Source organism: Hyaena hyaena, unplaced genomic scaffold (assembly GCF_003009895.1).
Source record: "Hyaena hyaena isolate Hyena2069 unplaced genomic scaffold, ASM300989v1 scaffold_429, whole genome shotgun sequence".
Classification (NCBI taxonomy): domain Eukaryota; kingdom Metazoa; phylum Chordata; class Mammalia; order Carnivora; family Hyaenidae; genus Hyaena; species Hyaena hyaena.
In genome coordinates, this window is record NW_024081060.1 from 340,540 (window position 1) to 362,355 (window position 21,816).

The 21,816-nt window shown below is 45.6% G+C and overlaps 1 protein-coding gene and 1 long non-coding RNA gene across 2 annotated transcripts; one reads left to right on the top strand and one right to left on the bottom strand.

Moving 5' to 3' along the window:
- Window positions 1-3,913: 3,913 nt before the first annotated feature.
- Window positions 3,914-12,158, bottom strand: LOC120245582. The gene is made up of 3 exons (XR_005531830.1): window positions 12,068-12,158; window positions 4,627-4,714; window positions 3,914-4,094 (listed from the first exon to the last, which is right to left on the bottom strand). It is a non-coding gene; the product is annotated as an uncharacterized LOC120245582 (long non-coding RNA).
- Window positions 10,731-15,168, top strand: IL10 (interleukin 10). The gene is made up of 5 exons (XM_039252660.1): window positions 10,731-10,972; window positions 11,739-11,798; window positions 12,062-12,214; window positions 13,246-13,311; window positions 14,370-15,168. The coding sequence occupies exons 1-5, from the start codon at window positions 10,808-10,810 to the stop codon at window positions 14,460-14,462; spliced, it is 537 nt and encodes a 178-aa protein (XP_039108591.1). The 5' UTR covers window positions 10,731-10,807; the 3' UTR covers window positions 14,463-15,168.
- The last annotated feature ends 6,648 nt before the right edge of the window (window positions 15,169-21,816 follow it).

The window sequence follows — 21,816 nt, forward strand, 5'->3', positions numbered from 1 at the left end:
TGACCCACTGCTTGCCTCTTCTTCTTTTCCCCATGGGACACACCTGAGGGGCTGAAGGGCTCCACTCATTGCCCCAAAGCCTGTGGCAGCCAGCAGCTACCCTACCCCAAGACTGAGGCAGAACTCTGAGCTTCATTGCGCTCTGTCATGGGAATCCATCACCACATGGCCACCTCCACCAGGAAGACCTATTACCTGACACTCATGGCCTGAGCCAACGACAGCACGAACACTTCCTCCCCAGCACTGGCCTGCCTCGCGGCAGATACCAAAATGACACAGACATTTTACGGCAAGGTACAAATAATTTCTTGAGAACGTGAAGGTCCTTTTGAAGAGATGTGAAGCGATCTCTCAGGCTTTCCAGTAACATTCTTTCTTCCCAGAGACAGTCAATGTGAAAATCCACTTCCTGAGGGCGATCAACTCCCTCGCACGCCCCCGCCGCCCCCCAGACCATGCTCTTGAGGAAAAGGCAGCATCTTGTCATCTGGTTTCCACTGCACTCAGCAGACCTGACTCACAATGAAACTGCAGCCTCAAGCATGCTGGGGGCCAGGATTGCGAGAAGGAAATACAGGTGAACACACGCAAAAGTCGCCTGAGGGAAAGGTTTTGTTTCTCTTACAGAATGATGCTTCCAGGGCTGGGTCGAAGCTATGCACCAGAAGAAGGGGCCTGGCATGAAGCTAACTTGTGGATTTGGCATATATGCCTGGGAAGCACGTGTGGTGGCTCACTCCTGCCAGCAAGGATGGGGAGGGAGGGAGGAGTATCATGAAATCTTAGGATATTAGACTTAGAAAGGACCTTAGAAAAACAAATCTGTCAACTCCCCCAACTTATTGATGCAGAAAGAAAGGCCAAGGGATGGAAACGGATGGGTCTGGGATCTCATGGTGAAGGCCCAGGGCTAGCTGCCATTCTCCTGGACGCCTGGGCAACAGCTCTTTCTACTATGGGGAGGACATCTCTGTATCATCCTCAGAGTGTTGGGGGTGGAGACCTTGTGCTGTTCTGAGGCATCAGGTCCACAAAGAAAGAGACCCAGCTCTAGCAGCTGCGCATGCCCATGGAAAAGCATCAAAAACCACAGCTCAGATGTACTGACTACTCGTTCCGTGCCAGGCACTCACAAAGCACTCGTGTCCACACACTATTTCATTCAGTCCTTACAACAGCCATGCAGTGCCAGTCACCATCTCCAGCCGTAGATACGACAGCAGGAGAAAGCTCAGCAACTTGCCCGAGGTCGCACCGATGGTAAGAGGCAGAGGTGGGTGGCAAAATTAGCTTGACTCTTGGACCCACACACACAACCAACCACACTCTACTGCAAAGACCAGCTCAAAGGGAGGGCACATCGTGTGGTTTCCAGTAACTGAACACTTGGACCCAGGGGCGTGGGGTGGCAAATTGGGGGAGATGAGTGTTTTGCTGCCCAAAGATTCAGCCTTTGCTTCAGAGGAGGCATAAAGTCTGCCATGTAAGAGAAGCAATCGGGGAATCTTGAAGCCAATCAGTCAACTATTTGATACCTATTTATATCCCAACCCCTGCTTGAGAATCCTGACCTTACTACCAGGAACAGTCTGTGATCACCTAAAAGCCAAGGCACCAACAGATTCTCTTAACTTTTTTAAATAACAATATATATTTTTTAAAGTACTGATATGATTGCAAAAGTATTGATACATCAAAAGTATCAGAACCTTGTTGGACTTCCTTAAGTATATTGTAGAGTTTAGTGATATGTTATTTTGAACTTTAAAAAAAAATTATTCATTTATTTTGAGAGTGAGAGAGAATGCAAATAGAGGATGCATGGAGAGAGAGAGAGCGAGAGAGAAGGAGAGAGAGAGAATCCCAAGCAGGCTCTACACTGTCAGCGCAGAACCTGGTGTGGGGCTCAACCCCATGAACTGTGAGATCATGACCTGAGTCGAAATTAAAAGCCAGGATGCTTAACCAACTGAGCCACATAGACACCCCTATTTTGAACTCTTTTTGAAGGTTGAAGCCTATCAGGGCCTTGGGAGTTCTTAGTCCAGCTCTGTAAAATTCTGCTTCCACTCCTTCTATAAAGAGTCTCCCACAGTCAGATGGGGAAATAGGAATCAAGCTTTAATTTGATCCCACAGTTCCTAAAAGGGTGCACACCTTGTTAAAGTGATTTCTCAGTTAGCCAGATCAGGAAGAGCTTAGCGACTGTGTACGCCCGTTGACTTTGCATGGGGTGAGAAGAACGTGGAAAGCAAAGTGTATTGTTTTGGGTGGATAAAACCCAGCCACCAGACTGGAAAGTATCTGATGGTATTTTCATTTTTTTCTGAAAACTGAGAAAGCACAAGGCTAACCAAAGAGAAAGCAGAGAGAGCAAGAGAGAGAGAAGAGAACTAAAAGTGGAAGTGGAAAGTAGAACCCCAAATAAGCCACAGTAGAGTCCCTCTAATAGCCTAGTGGCCCCTGACCACGCCCAGCTCCGACAACCTGGGCTTGGCCCGGGGCCCCGTGGAGAAGGGGATTTACGGTAATAGGTAAGGCACTGCAAATCAGCCCCAAAACTCCCATGGCTTCTGACTTGAAACCACAAACCCTGCGTGTGAGGCACTTCAGCTTCCATGACATACGTTGATGGTCACAGGAGCTGTGGCACTACAGGACCACACTGGCTATTTGGAAACTCTGAATAAGGAAGACAACAATGAGGCGGCGGGCTTCTCCTTCTCCATCTAGGCCCGGTGTCCTGTTGCTATGTCTTCCCCTCCCCCACACGCCTTCCTCCGAGGCCAAATTTGATCACCCTCCTCCCACTCATCTTCAGCCAGAGATTTTTGTTGAACACTTAAGCAAGTGGTTCTCAAAAGAGGGGGTGGTCCAAGGATCCCTGGGGGGTCCTCCCATTTCCAACTGTGTATCTATGAGGCTAGATTTTCTTCATATGCTTCAAGCAAAAGCAATAGATTGCAACAGATTGAATGTCGAAGCGGATGTAAGAATACAAGCTCTTCTATTAAGCCAGATATTTCAAAAGATTTGGAACAAATGTCAGACAGTGTCCCTTTTCTCACCAAAGGTGTTCTGACTTGGGAAATATAGTTATTTCCCATAAAAATATGTTATTTATGTTAACATGCAATTTTTTATTATGATTGGAAAACTCATAAATAGGTATTTTTAATATCTCAGTTTTAGTTACACAATAAATATCGATAGATAGAATCCACATAAGTCAAAGCTCTTTGAGAGCTTCGGTAGTTTTTAGGAATGTAAAAGGGTCCTGAATCCAAAGAGCTTGAGGACAGCTGACTTAGGGAAACTAGGATCACAGTGGATACCGTAGCCCCCTTCCACCCCCTTCCTCAAAGAGTTTATGACCTAAGGCTTCATGTAAATGACACAATCACAGCAGAAGTGGTGTGAATCCAGGATGGAGGAAGCATCTGACTCTTCACACATGTAATACAGTTGTGCATCTAAAGCACACATCAAAATATCTTAAGTGTGATTGAAGATTTAGTCAGCAGTACGTTTTGGAGATAAAGACCAGAATAGGCAAGATGAAGGGAAATACTCAATTCTCTGCTCTCTTGAATAAGGTTTCTGGAGAGAGAGTGCCCGAGGCGTTCCTTGGTGGGAGGACATGCCAGTCTATGCCTCTTAGCACAATTGCAGTCATGTTTCAGATAAAATACAGTAAGAATACTGTCTTCTGTCTGCAAATATCCTAAGGCTTCAAGTTATTTCCCTAGGACTATATCTAAGCAACCATCGCCTCCATCTCTAGTTCCCAAGCACAGAGCTACATACCTGCGGAGCACATAGTGGAGTCATATTGGTTTTTAAAGGGAAACTTTCCATGACTTTCAACTTCTCACCATTGCAACTACACACTGCTCACATCTTAGACAGCGCCCTCTAGTGTTGGTGTGGGTCATGAGAATTCAGAGCGATTTAATACTCCTCTGAACCAAGGAATTAGGTGCTGATTTGAGAATAATCCAGAGAGAATTGAGGTCAGATTCCACCTTTACCATTAACTGTTTTGAGTGCCTGGGAAAGTCACTTTCTTCTCGGGGCCTCCGTTTGCCCATCTGTAAAATGAGAGGTATGGGTTATATAATGGCTAAAGTCCTTCTTCTGATATTCTACGGTATTTTAAACACTTCAAGAATCATGGGAGCTTTGGTTAACACCTGCCTGCATGAGTGTTGACTAGTAATGAGACTGATTTTTAAAAATGGAAAAGTAAATGGGAATAAGCATATAGTTTGTGAGGGTAGCTATTTCCCCAAGTGAATTCATCTTCTACTTTCTGTGAGATGGAAGACAAAGGTAGTCAGTTATAGCTACAAAAAGTTTAGGAAACACATAGTCATTCAACAAATATTTAGCAGAACCTTGGATGTGCCCATTGTGCTAAGTACTAGGCAAACAATGGTGATCAAAAACAGACACTAGCCCTGCCCTGTGGAGGACAGTTTAATGGCAAGTATGGAGCTCAATCAAATGGCCACAAGACTACATGTATAATTATGAACTGCCATACATACTATAAAGGAAAGGAGCAAGGTGTTCTGAGAAGATATATCCAGAATATCCAACTAAAAATAAGTTAAAACTCACCTGAGGAAGTAACATCTGAGTTGATAACTGAAGGATGAAGGGAAGGGGACGAACAATCCAGAAAGGGGAAATGTCATGTGCAAAGGCCCTGCAATAGGAGAGAAAGCATGGACTATTTGAAAACAAAAAACAAAAAGAGGAAAGTCAATGAGGCTGAAGGGCAGGGACAATATGGAGCACTGAAATTCAAGACAAGAGGGTCAGATGATAAAAAAAAAAAATGCATAGACAGTGTGAAGAATGCAGGTCTTTATTTTACCAAGAAAGAGAGCGTGGGAAGCCGCTGAAGGGTGTAAACAGAAGGAGAATCATGATCAGATTGCTATTTGCAAATAATCACTCTGCCTACAAAGTGGAGAACAGTTTGGAGAATGGATATTGGAATTTTAATTAGGCATTTATTTTAGAGCCTGGGAGAGATAAGATGGTAGTCTGAACCAGAAAGTTGTTGCTGATGATGATAAAAATGGAGAAAAGTAAGCAGATTTGGAAGATGTTTGCAAAGAAAAATCAGGAGCACCTAGTAATAGATTGGTCATAACTTGGCAAAGGAGGGGGGGATCCAGCAAGTTATTTTTAGGTTTCTGGTTTGTATGTTGGGTTAGAGGGTCATGTCACTCACTGCAGTAGGAAACATTAGAGGAAGGGGAGACCAGAGAAAGATGACTTCAGTCTCATATACAGAATCAACTATGTAAATTGGGGACCCAGTGCAAAGTGAAGATGTGGGACCATTTATTCAATAATTACTAAGTATCTCAAGGCAGTAACAGCTGAGCAAAAGCCCTTATAAGTATGGGACCCTGTGCAACTACACAGTTATTCTACACTAGTACTGCTAATAATTACACTAGTACTTTATTAACTACACCAGTTATTCTAGGTAGTCATACAGATCAGAAACAACTGTGTCCTCTGGGGAGCAAAGGCTCCAACACCTGGTGTCCCAGCCCATGTACACCGAATTTCTCATGTGAGAAGTTACAGATCACAGTGTCTGTCCCCTAAGGAAAATCCAAATTGCTTGATTTGGCGCCCCGGTTGCACAAAGGGGAATTCCACGTTGGCTGTCCAAAGATCAGCCCTTCCGCTGTGGTTTGCAATGTCTGTGGGCCACACTCCTAGGACAGGCACCCGATACAGTTTGCATAACCCTTGCTTGATTTGCCCTAGGGACCGGCCCCTACTCAGGCTCCTCTGAAACTTCTGATCCACCTGGTCCATATTCTGAAGCACCCCAGCCACAAGGCCAAAGTCAGAGAAGCCCAGCAGAGGACAGTGCCACAGGGCCCTGTCCCCTGACGCTGCCACCCAGCCACACTTGGGGCTGTGCTCTCAGACTTTGTGCTGTTGACCAGGCCTGTTGTGGCATAGCAGCTGAGGAAGCTTCTGTCCAGGATGCTAAGGAAGGTTATTCAAGGGAATACTAGAAGTCTCAAGCTGGGGAAGGCATTGTACATACTACATGTCCCAAATAAGAAGAAATGAAACTCCCATTACCAGCCTTAAAATAATAACTACTAATGGGTAAGTAGAGGCCAAGCCCCAAGGGGATTCTTCATCAGGATAGTCGTTAGCCTGTGCCAGGTAGGTACCATCCCCTCTTCTCTGCCTGTATCACCGACCTGCCTGCTCCCTCCTGAGTAGCTCAGGTTGCCAGGCAAGCTACATGAACCCTGAGGCCAGCAAGCCTACATTGTTAGCCTTCCATTTGTGGTTTAGTGAAGGCCCACAGGGCTGTTGTAGAATTTTAACATGACGCAAAGCAACAGTGCCAGGAAGGCTTCCATTTTGCTGAGCAGGAGGGTAGCTGGAAGATGATTCCTTATGGGTTCTTGTGCTCTTGGATGGGACTTCAAAATCTATTTACACAGCACACAATATACACACATACTACACACACACACACACACACACACACACACACATTAGCAGTGCTTGTCTGCCTGGACCCCTCTGCAGCTAAAGTGGTGAAACTCGCTGAGGGGAGGTTTCTGGAAAGATTGTTAGGATCTTCTGGGATGACATGCCTTTGGACCTGTGGACTTTATCTACATTCCTTCTCCCTGACATCTTGCAACAACAGAGAGGAAAGCAGGAAGGCAAGAAAAAGCAGGTTCTAGATGATGTGGGTGTTGAACAAGCCCCAGACTGCCCGTCTCTGACTTCATGTTAAGGGAAACCAAAAAAATAATATCCTTTTCTTTTTTAAGCCATGATTAATCAGGTTTTATTTCATTTGCAGCTGAATACAGAAATTTGGGAATATTCTGGAGGAGGAGTGGAAAAGGGGAGGTATTTCCTCTCCTACAATGTTCCTCTGATTCTCCCAGTGAGTCTCCATGGGAGAAAGTCATTTAAACTCAATTTAAGAAACATTTATTAGACCCTTGCTATGCATCTGGACTTGAGTGAAGATTGTACTCAGGTACAAGCTCTCATGGAGCTTACAGTGATCAGTGGCATTTGGGTCCTCATGAACTCCACAGAACCAAATGGTGGCCAGACTGACACTCCATCGTTCATAGTGGCCTCCTCTCTCACTTCCTCCCCTACACGGGCTCTTCCCTTGTACTAAAACCCAAACTCAAACTCTGTAATGTGCAGACTGTTGACCTTTATGTTTCAATGTGACTATGAGTTTGAGACTTTTCCCAATGGATCCTAATGACTTTTCAAATGAACAGATATCTTCACAGCCTTGAAAAATAGAATGGTACCTATTTTTTTAAATGTTTGTTTGTTTGTTTGTTTGTTTGTTTAGAAAGAGACAGAGCACAAGTAACAGAGGGGCAGAGAGAAAGACACAGAATCCAAAGCAGGCTCCAGGCTCCGAGCTGTCAGCAGAGAGCCTGATGCAGGGCTTGAACTCCCAAACTGCAAAATCATGACCTGAGCTGAACTCCGACGCTCAACCGACTGAGCCACCCAGTTGCCCCAAATGATGCCTATTTTTATTGTTCCTGTTGTTTTGTCAATATAAAAACAGGGGCTCTTAACTTCTCCCAAAATATTTATCTGCATTTTCTCCTATCAGCTTGACGTCAATCCTATACGTTGATAGAAAATACATTGGTATCTCCATTTGTTAATTAAGGAATTGCATCCAAAAACTTGCTATGGTTATCTCCAGTCATTTAGATTCTGAAGTTTTGAGATGAGAGAGGACAATGATTTCAAATCAGTAGGGGGAAGATCAACTATTCAACAAATGGCTTGGATAATTGACCACATGTTCCAAAACAAATAAAGAAGTCAGAGCCTAAACCTAACCCTACCTAATAAATTATGGATTAAAGAAATAGATCCAGAGTCAGTATCTGACTCTTGATTTTGGCTTGGGCCATGATCTCATAGTTTGTGAGTTTGAGTCTTATGTCAGGCCCTGTGCTGACAGCATGGAGCCTGCTTGGAATTCTCTGTCTTCCTCTCTCTCTGCCCCTCCTCTCTCTGTGCTCTTTCTCTCTCTCTCTCTCAAAATAAGTAAATAAAAAGTAAAAAAAAAAAAAAGATAGAAATGGCTTTACCTAGCTTCCTGCCCCCTGCCATCTTGTGCACGTGTGTATGTGTATGAGTGTGTGTGTGTGTGTGTGTGTATCTCAAATAAGAAGAAAGTGTAAGAGCTGCTGGCCTGCCTCTCTGAGTTGCTTCCCTATCCCTCTGAGTGCCCAGACCAGCCTTCTGCATGTTACTTCCTCCAGCCCTGGCACAGGCTCATCGTGTACTCAGCTATGCCCATCCCAATACAGAAAAGAGAAAGCTGTATGGCCAGGAACCTTCTTCCATGGACCAGACCTTATGCGTGGTAGCAGATACACAAGCAATAGTTAAAAAAAAAATCCTACTTCAGGGAGCTCCCAGTTGACTGGGGGAGGCAAGGTGTGCACAGAAATGGCAGCAATGTCAGCCTATAGGTTTAGTAGTAGAGGAAATCACATGGCATGGGAGCAAATAAAGGAAGGAGGGGTCTACACTGCCTGGGTCAGGGAGAGGAGCCTCATAGCCTTGCCTGGGGTTTGAATCCTCTGACCTGACTCCGCCATGCTGCATCTGCACCCAGAACACCCAGCTTAGAGAGGCCATCAGCTCTATGGGCTAAAGCATGCATGGTTCAGAAAACCCAGAAGACAAGAGAGAAGGAGAAGGGTAGGAGGGGGTGAAAACTCAGCTCTTGACCTCTTCTCTGCTTCCTGGCAGCAAAATTCAGTACTCCTACGCCCAATATAAATCAGCAGGAACAAAAATTCCTGCATTAGCTCCACCCGTGTTTCTAAAAGAGTCTTTTCTCCCTTCATGATTCTTAGGCTTTTGCACTGACACTCTCCAAAGTGTTGGAAGGAGAGGCCACAGCCCCCGGATCCTGACCCACAAGCTACATGCACAGGTAGGGCCTGGACCCCCTCATTTCTTTCCCTTGGACTCACTCCAAACTGGCCTGGCCCCAGCATGCCTGCCCCATTTGCTCTGGCACAGTGACCTTGTCTGCTGGGGAAGACTCAGGGGGTGTCTTGGGTGCCATGTGAGGTGTCCCAAGTGCTGACGCAGGAGGGCAAAGAAATAACAGAAACATGGGAGGTAGCCTATATCCGAGCCCACTTGTTACTCCCCCAAGCCCCTCTCATGTGAAGCCCAAAGGCCCCTGGTGGGCAAGAGGGCAATTACTGGTGCCACCTTGTGACAGAAGGGATACAGACATAGGGAAGCCAAGTGACTTTCCCTGGTTTTAAAGAGTGGCAAAACCAGGGCAGAGCCCAGGCCTCCTGCCCACCAAGGGCGGTGGTCTTCCTCATTCCTATCTTCACTGGGGAGGTGGGATAAGCCCCTATAGAAGAAGGTCAAGGCATATCAAAGGAACCCCAGAGACTTTCCAGATACCCAAACAAGTGATGTCACCACCCCTGTCCTTCCCTTATTAGAGGTAGAGCAACCTTCCTCACTACATCTGGCTACCCTACCTGCCCACCCTCAAAAACCCACATGTGCAAGTCCAAGACAAGATGGCCAAGACTTTTTTGGAAGGCAGGGGAACGGATAGTAAGAGAAAGGAAAGGGGCCTGCTGTCTAGCTTTCATGGGATCCTGACTTAGTTTCCTTATTATTTCTACCTTTGCTCCCTCCCCCACTTCCATCTTACGAGCTTATGTCTCCAACCACAGAAGCTCACAATTAAAAAAAAAAAACTAAAGGATTCTCTAATCCAACCTTTTCATTACACAGTGTAGAGTAAGGAGCGTGGCCTTGGTGTCAGGCAGGACTGGGTACAAAGTCTGACTCTCTCACTTAGCCCCCATGTGACCTTGTGCAGTGTACTTAACATCTCTGTGCCTCCATTTGCTCACTATGAAATGAAGACTCATAATGGTCACAGTGACTGGCAGGTGCCAAGCTATCAGTAAGCGTGGACTACTCTTGCTAATTTCCCCCAAGCATGGGGACCACCGAGGAGGCAGAGACACAGATCTGAGAGTTGAAATGAACTCAGGGCTGGAGAAGGAGCTTGGAGCACATCCCATGGCTTTGCTAGTCCTGTAGGAAGCTGACTTCCTTGAGAGGCCTTCTTGGAACATAAAAATGAGAGAAACAGAGGGAATTTTGAGAATATTTAGATCACCCTGGTTCTCACTTGGGGAAACTGAGGCTCTTTCCAATTCAGCAAAGAAAAGTCTTGGGTATTCAACTCAGGTTGGGGAGAGGATCCAATTATTTCTCAATTCCAGTGCATTCTGGAATGGCCATTTGTGCACGTCACTGTGACCTAGGAACACGCGAATGGAACCCACAACTGTGGGCCTCTATGCACAGAACAGCTGTTCACCCCAGGAAATCAACTTCTTTTTTTTATTAAGAAAAGCTGGAAAGTTATTTTAAAACAGAGAGAGAGAGGTAGCTCATCCTAAAAATAGCTGTAATGCAAAAGCTCATTGTTCAACAATCTGTTTTGCTTACGATGCAAGAAAAAATTAACAACTTTAAGAAGTTCAGCGAATGCAAAGTTGGAGAGGTCGAGGGAAGGGAGGGGCTGTTTGCCAGGAAATCTGTGACTGTGGCTTTTTATGAATGAGGAGGCCTCACTGAACCCACAATATAAAAGGGGGACCCAGTAGGTGAAGGTCTACACACCAGGGGCTTGCTCTTGCAACACCAAACCACAAGGCAAACTCTCAGAAGGCAGAGCTTCGCCATGCCCAGCCCAGCACTTCTGTGTTTCCTGGTCTTCCTCGCCGGCGTGGGAGCCAGCCGACACCAGAGCACCCTATTTGAGGACAACTGCACCCACTTCTCGACCAGCCTGCCCCACATGCTCCGAGAGCTCCGAGCTGCCTTCGGCAAGGTGAAGACTTTCTTTGTGAGTATGAATGCCCTCCTTTCCTTCCTTCCTTGCTGGGATCACCCCAACTAGCCATTCTCCTAGAGGTCTAAGAACCCTTCTTCTCCTTCACCTCCATCCCCAGCATCCATTCCTCTCAAACTTCAGTTCTTAAAGAGTCCCAGGTCGAGCCATAGGTTCAGTGAGTTAAGCTAAGGCCAGTCTCTGTGGAATAAATGTGCAGAAAAAGCCACCTAACAGGTAAATGCACTATGACTCCTATACTTAGAAACGTGGGAGAAATTACAAAGGGTCTGACTGAAGACGAAGATGTCCCCCATACCTTGTGGCAGGGAAACATAAATGGCCTCAGCTGAGTGGGCTTCCAGAACCTGGAAAAGCCTGAGTGTTTGGGAGAGCGCCGTACAGGGGGGAAACCTGCATCGGCTTTCAAAGCTGCAGCTGGATGTCCGCAGCAGGGAGAGAGGAAAAGCAAAGAGCACTGAAGGGTGTGTGGGCGTGGGTGGCCCCTTTGAACCCGATCCAGCCCTGCAGAAAGGAGACCAGGACCAAATCAAGCTTCTGCCTTGGCTTCAAAACCTGGCAGAATTTTAAAAACAACTCGATCCTGGGGAAAAGGACCCGATTTAACTAAGGGATCCATCCCTGTTGAATGTCCTGCTTTGAAAATCTCCTTTCCTGCACTACTTCAAACTCAGAAGCTCTATAAATAAGAGGGCATCAGAAAGACATTTCGGTTATTTCCTCAAACCTCAGGTGCATTCTCCTTTTGTTCTTCTTGCAGCAAACGAAGGACCAGCTGAACAGCATGTTGCTGACTAGATCCTTGCTGGAGGACTTTAAGGTGAGAGCTCGGGTGGGTGGATGGGCGGGAGGGGAGGGTGCAACGTGACTCAGAGAAGGGAGGCTGGGAGCTGGGTCTGCTTCCTTTGCTTTGAAAAGGAGAAGTGGAAAGATCTTAACTCAGCACACAGCCAAAGCGCTGTCCTTGGGGGAGGTGGCTGGTTAAGAAAGGTCCCTGGGGACAGAGCTGTCCCCTCAAGCTGAGGCAGCAGCTCTTCCTCCCCAGTCACCGGTGGCTCACTCCCACCCCGCTCCCCGCCTTAGGGTTACCTGGGTTGCCAAGCCTTGTCGGAGATGATCCAGTTTTACTTGGAGGAGGTGATGCCCCAGGCTGAGAACCACGACCCAGACATCAAACAGCACGTGAATTCCCTGGGAGAAAAGCTGAAGACCCTGAGGCTGAGGCTGCGGCGCTGTGTGAGTGCAGATCAGTTCTTCCCCTTGTGGCTCAGCTGGCACTTTTCACTCACACCCAGAGAAGCGGAGACAGACTGGCAGGAGGACTCTCCGAAGGCGCGAGAGTTCCATCTCTTGCTCATTTCTTTCTGAGCAGGGAGTGGGGGAGGCTGCTAGGCATTTACATGTTTGCAAACAGCTTTCCTGTTATTTGTGAGTCACTTGTGGGTTATTAACTATTCTCCTCTCTCTTTGTGAGAGGGGCCCAGAGCTGCAGTCTGGGCTCCCTTCTCCCTTTGGCTCTAGACCCTGAGCCCAGCAAAATGGGCCAGGAAGCAGAGTCCCGTGGAGAAGAAACTCCACTTACCTCTTGCTCTCTACCTGTGGAAAGCAGAGCCCGTAAGTGGGGCCCAATTGACAGGACTTTCCCTGGCACTTTAGAAGGCCCACGAAAGGCCTTCTGGAGACTACTCGTCCCCAGGCTAGTGTCTACGAATAATTCCCCAGGATAAAAAGTTCTCCAACTGAAGTGATACCCTCACCACTGGTTTCCTCTGTTCTCTCACTGATAATTGGGGAACCAGTTGGCCTCTCTCTGTAGGATGGGACTATGCGAAAGTTTTGGTGAGCATGACCAAGGCTGCATCTCTAGTCCTCAGAGGACTTAGAAATGGTCCTTGGCTGCTGGAACTGAAGAAGAGGGACAGGAGAGGGAAGCAGGAAAGGACAGAACGGCTGGCTCAGCACTTGTCAGCACTGTGGTGTTCGGAGAGGAAGCTCCAAGCTCCAGCTCCTGGGTTTTCATGCAAGCTTTGCAAACAACTCAGAGAGGCGCCTGGAGAGAAGCACTTTTCATCCTGGGCTCCCTGGGCTGGTTCTTCTCTGTCTAGTAGGCCAGAGTGAGGGAGGGCTCAGTTCGCCCCAGGAGCTGTGGGGGTAAGATATCCACGATGAGTCTGGTCCCTTCTTCGTGCTTCCAGCTTGTCCCCCAAGTGTTGTGGACACAGGAGCTGGGAGCCAATGGCATTAACACTTTCTCTCTTCCTTCACAGCATCGATTTCTGCCCTGTGAAAACAAGAGCAAGGTGGTGGAGCAGGTGAAGAGTACCTTTAATAAGGTAAGTGGATGGCGGCAGAAAGGACTTGGGGAACGTGACCTCCACCCACTCCCCAAGTTGGCAGGTGCTAAGCAGGCCGTCCGTCTCTTGAAGGGGGTGTGGGAACCCCACAGATGGTGTGACCTCCCCAGCCAGTGAGGAGCTGCCGCCTTGGTTATATTTGTTTTCTGTGAAGTGTCTTTGGGGGTTTCTAAATGACTGCTCCCCGCCTTTGCAGGCCTGTGGGTTGAGCCAGCCAGCCAGCCTGTGAACGCAGTGAGGTAGATGCTGGGGAGAGTGACAAAGGAAACAGAAAGTAGCTTGTTGGGAATCTAGACTAAAGCCACACGTGCAGGAAGCCAACACGTGAATGTGCACACACAAACACACCGGGGGTTCAACCTAGACTCCCAAAAACTGAGAGCAGGAAGTAGAATTCTCATTGATTTGGCGTTGGTCTATACTCCCTTCCCAGCTGCCGTTCACACCTGCCAAGGTGCCTGAGAATGTCAGCTCTCAGATCAAATGGGGTTTCACGCTTCCAACTGTCTGTGAACTCCTCAACCCCACTGCCCAGAAGCCATGTGGTCTTGTCCTCTTTGCGAGCTGGGGACAGACACTGGGCAGCCATCAGGGGGCATAGACCCCCTGATAATAGACCAGAGGAGCAGGCCAGGGCCTGCTCAAACCAATGGTGGGAGAGCATAAACATAAAAGGGCTCTCTTCTCTCTTCTTACTGTCTTGCTTTCAAAGTTGTTCCTCTAATGTCTTTTCTCCCAATTCTGAATAAGTGTCATGTGAGCACATGACCTTTAAAACTGTTTAAAAGGAATCATTTTGTAGACTTGTGCTTTATAAAGTGAGTGTTCCTCTTGTTACTCGCTAGCCATGCTTTAGAACATGTAACCTTTCCCAAGCCACCGGGAATACCCTCAGGCTCCTAGGGTCTGTCCTTCATGTCCCAACACATGGGAGCGAGTATATCTCCTGGGCCCCAGGGTCATGCCCATCCAAGCCAGGTACTCATTTACTCACTCAAATGGGGTTTGCACTAAACATTTTTTATCTCCCTACACAGCTCCAAGAGAAAGGTGTCTACAAAGCCATGGGTGAGTTTGACATCTTCATCAACTACATAGAAGCTTACATGACATTGAAGATGAAAATCTGAAACATGCTGGGGAACCGAACATGCAGGACGGCAACTCTTCTGGACTCTAGGACATAAATTGGAGATCTATACAATCCCATTCAGAAATGTGGGAGAGCCAAACAGCTCCTTGGAGAACCCTGTCATACCTCTCTCTTAGAATATTTATTACCTCTGATACCTCAACCCATTAGTATTTATTTACTGAGCTTCTCTGTGAACTATTTAGAAAGAAGCCCAATATTATAATTTTTTTCAATATTTATTTTTTCACCTGTGTGTAAGCTGTTTTCATAGGGTGATACCCTATGATATTTGAGTATTTTAAGAGAAATTGTTAACTTATATAAGGAAAACAATGTTTCTTGGGGAGTCTACTGATGTTTCCATTCCAAGCCTGACCATACTTCATAGCTGTTGAGCTATTTTTCCTGACCTCCCTATAATTTCTCCGGGCCTGGGGCTCCTAGAGTGTTGTAATGACTCTTACCTTCTTAGGAGGAGAAACTAGGGAGCCCCTTTGATAATTAATATTCCAGTGGCTCAGAGGGACTCCCTTGACCTCTTTCCTCAACCACTTCATTCTTGAATGCTGTGTCCTTCCTTGTTATTTATAACAACCTAAAGTTGGTTCTAATAGAACTCAGTTTTAACTAGAAGCAATTCAATTCCTCTGGGAATGTTACATTGTTTGTCTGTCTTCATAGCAGATTTTAATTTTTAATAAATAAATGAGTCTTATTAAAACTATGATATGGCGTGAGTTGACTTCTGTTCGACTAAAATTACTCCCTCAGTGTTTCTAAAATAGAAGAGAGTATGTGAATGAATTCTGCATTTCAGGTAAAGAAAGCCAACTACACTCTCCCAGAGAGGAGGCAAGTTCCAAATCTGATCAGAGGAAAAAAGACTTTTCACTTCCAAAGGCAATAGCAAAGACAACCATGGTCTTCCTACAGACTGAGTCCTTTAAGAAATTATCCTTAACTTCTTAAAGATCATGCTGATTTTCAAGGCTAAGGATAAGGTTCTGCAGATACCAACATTAGAAAGATACGCAGAGGACTTTTTTCTGTGTTGTCTTTGTTTTCTGGGGTTTTGTTTGGGTTGGGTTGGGTTGGGTTGGGTTTTTGCTCTGCTTTGTTTGTGCTTCTTCAAGCCCCAAAGATCTGGGTGAATGAATACTAATTTACCAGGGTTGTTGTGAAAATTAAGATAAAGAGCTAACATGGCTCCTCGCCGCTAAGAATGGTCCCTATCCACATGTGTGATTGTTACTGGTATTCACAACTAAAATCTCCTACCAAATCCTCCTTGAGATGAGATCAGAGGACCATCCAACCGAATAGAATATAAGCAGATTAGCCCACTTGATAGAATACCCAAGGATTCAAACTGCTGCAGTCCCTTCTCTTCCCTCCTTAAGCTACCAGACAAATGTGAGGTTGGCTTTTGACTGCGGTCTATTGGGAGGGGCATGGTAGCTGGGGAAGCCCTACTCAAGGCCCCGTGACTTGGAGGAGAGAGAGGGAAACAATGGTCTGAGTAAACACTGATCACCCTCACACTCTGCCCAGGCAGTCCTGGACCGGGGGAGGATAGGGGCTGACTGGCTGTGGTCAGTTTTTCAGTAAGACCTGACTCACTTTAGTTAAAGTAACCATAGGAAGGAAGTGGGAAGCATCAAAGCTGAAATTCTGAGATGAAAGGTTAAGAATGGAGGCTAGCTGAAGACCAGGAGAGAGGAGTGACACTCTCTGCAGCAAGGCTCTCTGTACTGAAATGGAGAAACTGTGAGGTTTAGGCTGTTAGGGCTCTCTGCTAGGTGATGCACACTAACCTAAGGTTGAGGTTCACACCTCATGTGAGGGAAGAGAGGCAGAAACTCACCTAAAGAAGCCACATGGCTGATAAGATGTTGAAAACAGCCACAATTAACCGAGCACTTCTTTTGAGCTTGTTGTCGCTAGGTATGATATTTGTATCAGGCATGCTATACGATATTATTATTGCTATCTTCTGTAAGAAGAAATAGATGTTCAGAAATGTTGGTATGGCTTGGCCACATGGATTATATGAAGAATGGAGAACTGAGAATAGTATAAAATGCTTTTCCTTTTGTATTAATTATCTATTGATGCCTCCAAAGTTTAGCAACCTAAAGTGACACGCATTTTTGTCTTTTTCTGAGAATCTGAGAGTGACGACTAGGGGATCTGGTTCAGAGTCTTTAATGAAGTTGCAGTCAAAATGACAACCAGGGCTGCACTAACCTGAAGCTTGGCTGGGGTTGGACAGATCACATCCAAGATGACGCACTTGCAGGGCACGAGGCCTTAGTTCCTCACTGGCTACTGGCAGGTGGCTTGGTCCCTTGCTATGTGGTCCTTTCTGTGGGGCTTCTTTAGTGTCTTCACAACACAACAGCTGTCTTCCCCCTGAGCCAGTGATCTGAGAGAGAGCAAGGAGGAAGTCATGGTGTCGTTTAGACCTAATCTTAGAAATCTCACACTACACTTCTGCCACATTCTGTTCCTTAGAAGTGAGTTGGCAAATTAAGCCCATATTGAAAGGGAGATAATTAGATTCCACCTTTTGATGGGAGGACTCCTAAAGAATTTGTGGACATATTTTTAAACTACCACATCCTTCTAAGAATTTAGAAAAAATATCTCTGTGTTCAAATGGCACTTCAGGCTCCTGGGTTGGGGGAGGTGGTGGTAAGGGGAAGAGTTGGGTAAGCAGCTCACCATGGAGAGGCCATCATCATGGACACAGCCTTCCTCCAGTGCTCTCTCTTGTGAGCTCAGACTATATACTTACCTCTGTGAGCCTCAGTTTCTCACCTGGAAAACTAGCAAAACCTTTCTTCTCAGGTGTTATCTACTTAATGTTTGTGTTCCCCCCAAATTCATATATTGAAGCCCCAACCCCCCACTGTGATGATATTTGGAGATGAGGCCTATGAGAGATAATTTCATTTGAATGAGGCCATGAAGGTGGAGCTACCCTCCTGCAAGTGCCCTTATAAAAAAAGACACCAAACAGCTTGCTCTCTCCCTCTCCCTCTGTCTCTCTCTCTCTTCACATGTGCACAATAAAAAGATTTTATTGAGCACACATAAAAGATGGCAGTGGCTACAAGCCAAGAGAAGAGATCTCAGAATGAAACCTGCCATGTTGACACCTTGATCTTGGACTTCCGGCCTCCAGAACTGTGAGAAATAATTTTTTTTTGTCATTGTTTAAGCCATGCAGTTTATGGTATTTTGTTATGTTAGCCTGAACTGGCTAATGGACAGGACTTGATATGAGGGTCAAATAAAATGTCAGGTATGAAGGTACATATGTCTTATGGATTGGAAATCTAGAGATGAGGAGATGAGGTTTCGATGGAGATTTTTGTTTTGTTTTGTTTTTCTGGCAACAAGCCTTTATTCTATAAAAAGAGCAACCACCTCATCTCCCATGGCCCTTTTCACCTCACATCAGAGTTTGGATAGAAATGAAGGCTGAGAGTCTCAGTCTGTGGCCCAAGCTGCTCAGGTGGGGAGGGTAGGAGCAGAGAGAGAAGCTCCCCAAATCTGTGATGACAGTGTGGTTACCCTCCCCAGCCACTGACAGAAATCAGGCAGATCAAAGGGTTCTGGAAGGAAGGGGTTGATATGAGAGATGTAGAGAAGGAGGAAAAAGAATCGGCTCGATGGCAGAAACTACCCACTCCATGGCATGTTGACCCTTAAAACACTTATAAGAGTGGATTTAAAAAATTTTTTTTTATGTTTTTATTTTTATTTTTAGGAGAGATAGAGAGACAGAGTGACCAGGGGAGGGTCAGAGAGAGAGAGGGAGACACAGAATCGGAAACAGGCTCCAGGCTCTGAGCTGTCAGTACACAGCCCGACGTGGGGCTCGAACCCACGAACCGCAAGATCATGACCTAAGCGAAAGTCGGACGCTTAACCGACTAAGCCACTCAGGAGCCCCAAGAGTGGATTTAATTGTGGAACATGGGGACCAGCTTTAGGCCTGGGGTGATTGAGGGAGAAGCAAGCATAAAACTCCAAGAAGATAAGAGCTGTGTCCTAAGAACAAACACTCGAGTCTGAAATGAAAAGGTCTTTAAATTTCCATAAGCTGCAGAACTGGCTACAGAATGAACCAATCGATCTACCCTGGAGTGGTTAGTGGATCCCAGGTGACACATGTATTTTATTATTTAATCACCCTTTTACACACCAACTCACTTGGTGACTTTGGTAATTTTACTTCCCCTCTCTGTGCTTCAGTTTCCTCAATGATAAAACAAGGACGTAAGTCTGAATCAACGATTTTCAACTGGGACCACTAGATTCACTCACGTTCCTGAAAGTATTCGTGGTAGAGAGGCTATCTTTGAACAATTTCCAAAACTTGAGAAGGTCTAATGATATCATTCATTTGCCATCCCCACAGCCTGTAAGTCTGTGAGTTCATTAAAAAGCACTTGTATGTTCTCGGCTGAAGAATAGCCACTCGGTACAGAAAGGCAGGTCACCTCATGCTGGCCAGAAGCTCTATTTTCTAGTCATCTGTTATATCTTTGATTAATAAAAACAGAAAATGGAATTATTTTTGTAAATTTTGTAACCAGCCAAAATGTTTTAAGATAGTCTTTGGGGGAAATTAGTAACAGCAATCCTTTGTGGTCAAAAGCTTCAAAACCACTAAATTAGATGACCTCTAAGTGCCCTTTGTGCTCATAGTTCCTAATTCCAGCATCTGATTTCTCTGGTCAGCAGGGCTATTCCCACTTGAGCCCTTTTCTGGGACGTGTTCCTGTCCAGAGTCATCTGTATACTATCAACAGCCTCCGTCTCCAAGCAGGGTTGAGCCACAGAGCTCTGAGTTTCCAGAAGCCTCCTTGACACTCTCTCTAAGGAGAATATGGAAGCGATAAAGACCTAAGGACAAGTAACACAGCTTGTTCTTATTCCACAGCACAGGGGTGACGTGCATACCTCTGGGATCTGCCAAACCTCCAAGATGTGTGACCTTGAGCCATCGCCTCCCTCAGTATTCTCTGCTGTGACATGGGGAGAATAATCACTCCTTCCAGGTGTTGTCATCATAAGAAATAGAGGTGTGAATACGTGTCGAGCACAGAGTAAATACTTAGTAAAAGCAGCTCTTCCCTTAGACATTTGGAAAAATGTTCACATGAGACCAGATGGTAAGATCAGTGCTAACACTCTGAGAACCAGTCAGACACACTTTGTGTGCCATTCACTAAACTTGGATGTTTCCTTATGTTATTTTCTTCCTCCCCACGCACGTTTCTGGATGAAAAGAGAAAATGGACCATCCTGACACTTGGGAAGGACAGAAAGGAAATGACATTTTTTTGAGGGACTGAAGAAATACTTGGCTTGATCAAGTAAATACATACATATGTATGTATGTACATACATATACAATTATAGCCACAAGAGTTGCATTAGTTCAGTGAACAGAGGCTTAACAGAGGCGTCTAACTGCCATCCAGAGCAATAATAGTTACACATTAAATACCATTAAATAAATATTAGGTTAACTATGTAGAAAGTTTTTATTGATTGCAACATTGGGCTTTGTTCATATATGCTCATTATCCATCACTGTTACTTCTCTGTTAGCAACCTAAAGAAATGAGAGTCTACCACAGTGCTTTTTTCCTTAACATTATTCGAGGGCAAAAAAAACATTTTTCCCCCAAAGTCAAGAAGTCATTGTATAACAGAGCCCATAGTTCATCCAATATGCTACTCAGAATCTCACACCTATTTGAAAAAGTCTTTCTGGATTATTTAGAAGAAGTGGATGTCATTCCCCTATCATACCTCTACCAGAACTGAATTAGTAGCTGTGGCTAGTATGCAGCATAAGTAACCAATTAGGTCTTCTCACAGAATATTCTCTACGTTCATATCTAACAAGGATGAGGCTCAAATCAAAACAGAGGCTGATTGGCTTCTCCCTGGCCTTTGTCCCAAGTCAGAGCTTTTATGAGATGCACATTTATTTACTCTGAACCTATCATACTTTAGGTACTATGTTAGGTGTGGGGGAGAAAACAGTGAAAAAAAACCTGACTGACCTAGTGCCTGCCTGCATGGATTTAACAGCTAAATCCATACAGTCAGAAAAAGACATTACAAATTAGGCACACAATGTTAGCATAATTGTGAACACTAGTGGATGAGAAGTGGGAGGTGTCAGTAGAGCAACTAGCCCAGACTCAGGGGCGGGAGGGCTTCCATAAGAAGGTGACATCCATCTGGACATGAAGGGCGAGTGGGGGTGGTTGAATGAAGAGGGAGGTGCTGAGAACCTTAGAAAGAGCCATATATTTAAAGACCTCTTTGAACAGCAAAATATGAGGGGAAGGAATGTCTCTGAAGCAAGGGTGGATTTGTACTGATACTCAGCATGGCTGGGCCCTGGGCCCTCTTCAGAGCCCTCTGGCTCCTCCATCTCCTCTCATATCCTGAGTCTCTGAAGTAGGAAGGGACTTAAACTGTTTAAGGAACTAAAAGATGACACACAACACGTGAGGCATATTATACGTGAGGGAAAGAGATTTAACATGAACTGGAAGAAAAGGACTGATTTTAAGTAAAGAGAAACTATTAAGGGCTATTAAGTAGAGAGAAGAATATATATTTTCTGAAGGAGACCCTGTAAGGTCCATTGGCTCCCAATGCAGACAAGAGGAAATTGTAGTATGGATTAAGGTGGTAACGTAAGAGTTGAGTGAAGTACACGTGTTCAAATACACAGCAACTGCTTAGGTGAGAGTGGTGATGGCAGATGATGGCCAAAACCCCCTCAGATCCGACCTGAACAACTGGGTAGGGAAGAAGAGAGTTTGGAGGCAAAGGATACATTCTATGTTGGCCCCATTGAGTTGCAAGTGCCTCAGAGTTTGAATTCTTCCACAGTGGTCAGCTGGACATAGAGACGTAGTCTGAAGATAAACATATGATTGTCATTGCCATAGGGATGGTGTGTGGAATTGCAGGAGTGGGGAAAGTCACCAAGGGAAAGAGTGTGAGAAAAGAGCCCAGAACCAAGACCGGGAGAACCCAGATATTCATAAGTCAGAGCAAGAGAAGCTGACAGAGGAACTTATAAAGAATGGCCTGAGTGGTAAAAAGAAATATCAGGAGAGAGTGGCGTTCCTGAGAACAAGAACAGAAAACATTTTAGGGGAGAGGGAATGGTCAACTGAATTGAATGCTAATGGGAGGCCAATCAGGATCAAGACAAAAGAGCTTCTATGGGATGTAGCAAATGGGGGCACCGGTCACTTTATCAAGACGAGTGCAGAGGAGAGGCAGGGGATGGGAGAGGGATG

Excerpts from the sequence above, each read along its gene's own strand:
- IL10 (XM_039252660.1), top strand. The coding sequence starts at position 10,808 with ATGCCCAGCCCAGCACTTCTGTGTTTCCTGGTCTTCCTCGCCGGCGTG. Across the intron at positions 10,973-11,738 it reads GCAAGGTGAAGACTTTCTTT|CAAACGAAGGACCAGCTGAA; the intron begins GTGAGTATGAAT and ends TTCTTCTTGCAG. Across the intron at positions 13,312-14,369 it reads TGAAGAGTACCTTTAATAAG|CTCCAAGAGAAAGGTGTCTA; the intron begins GTAAGTGGATGG and ends CTCCCTACACAG.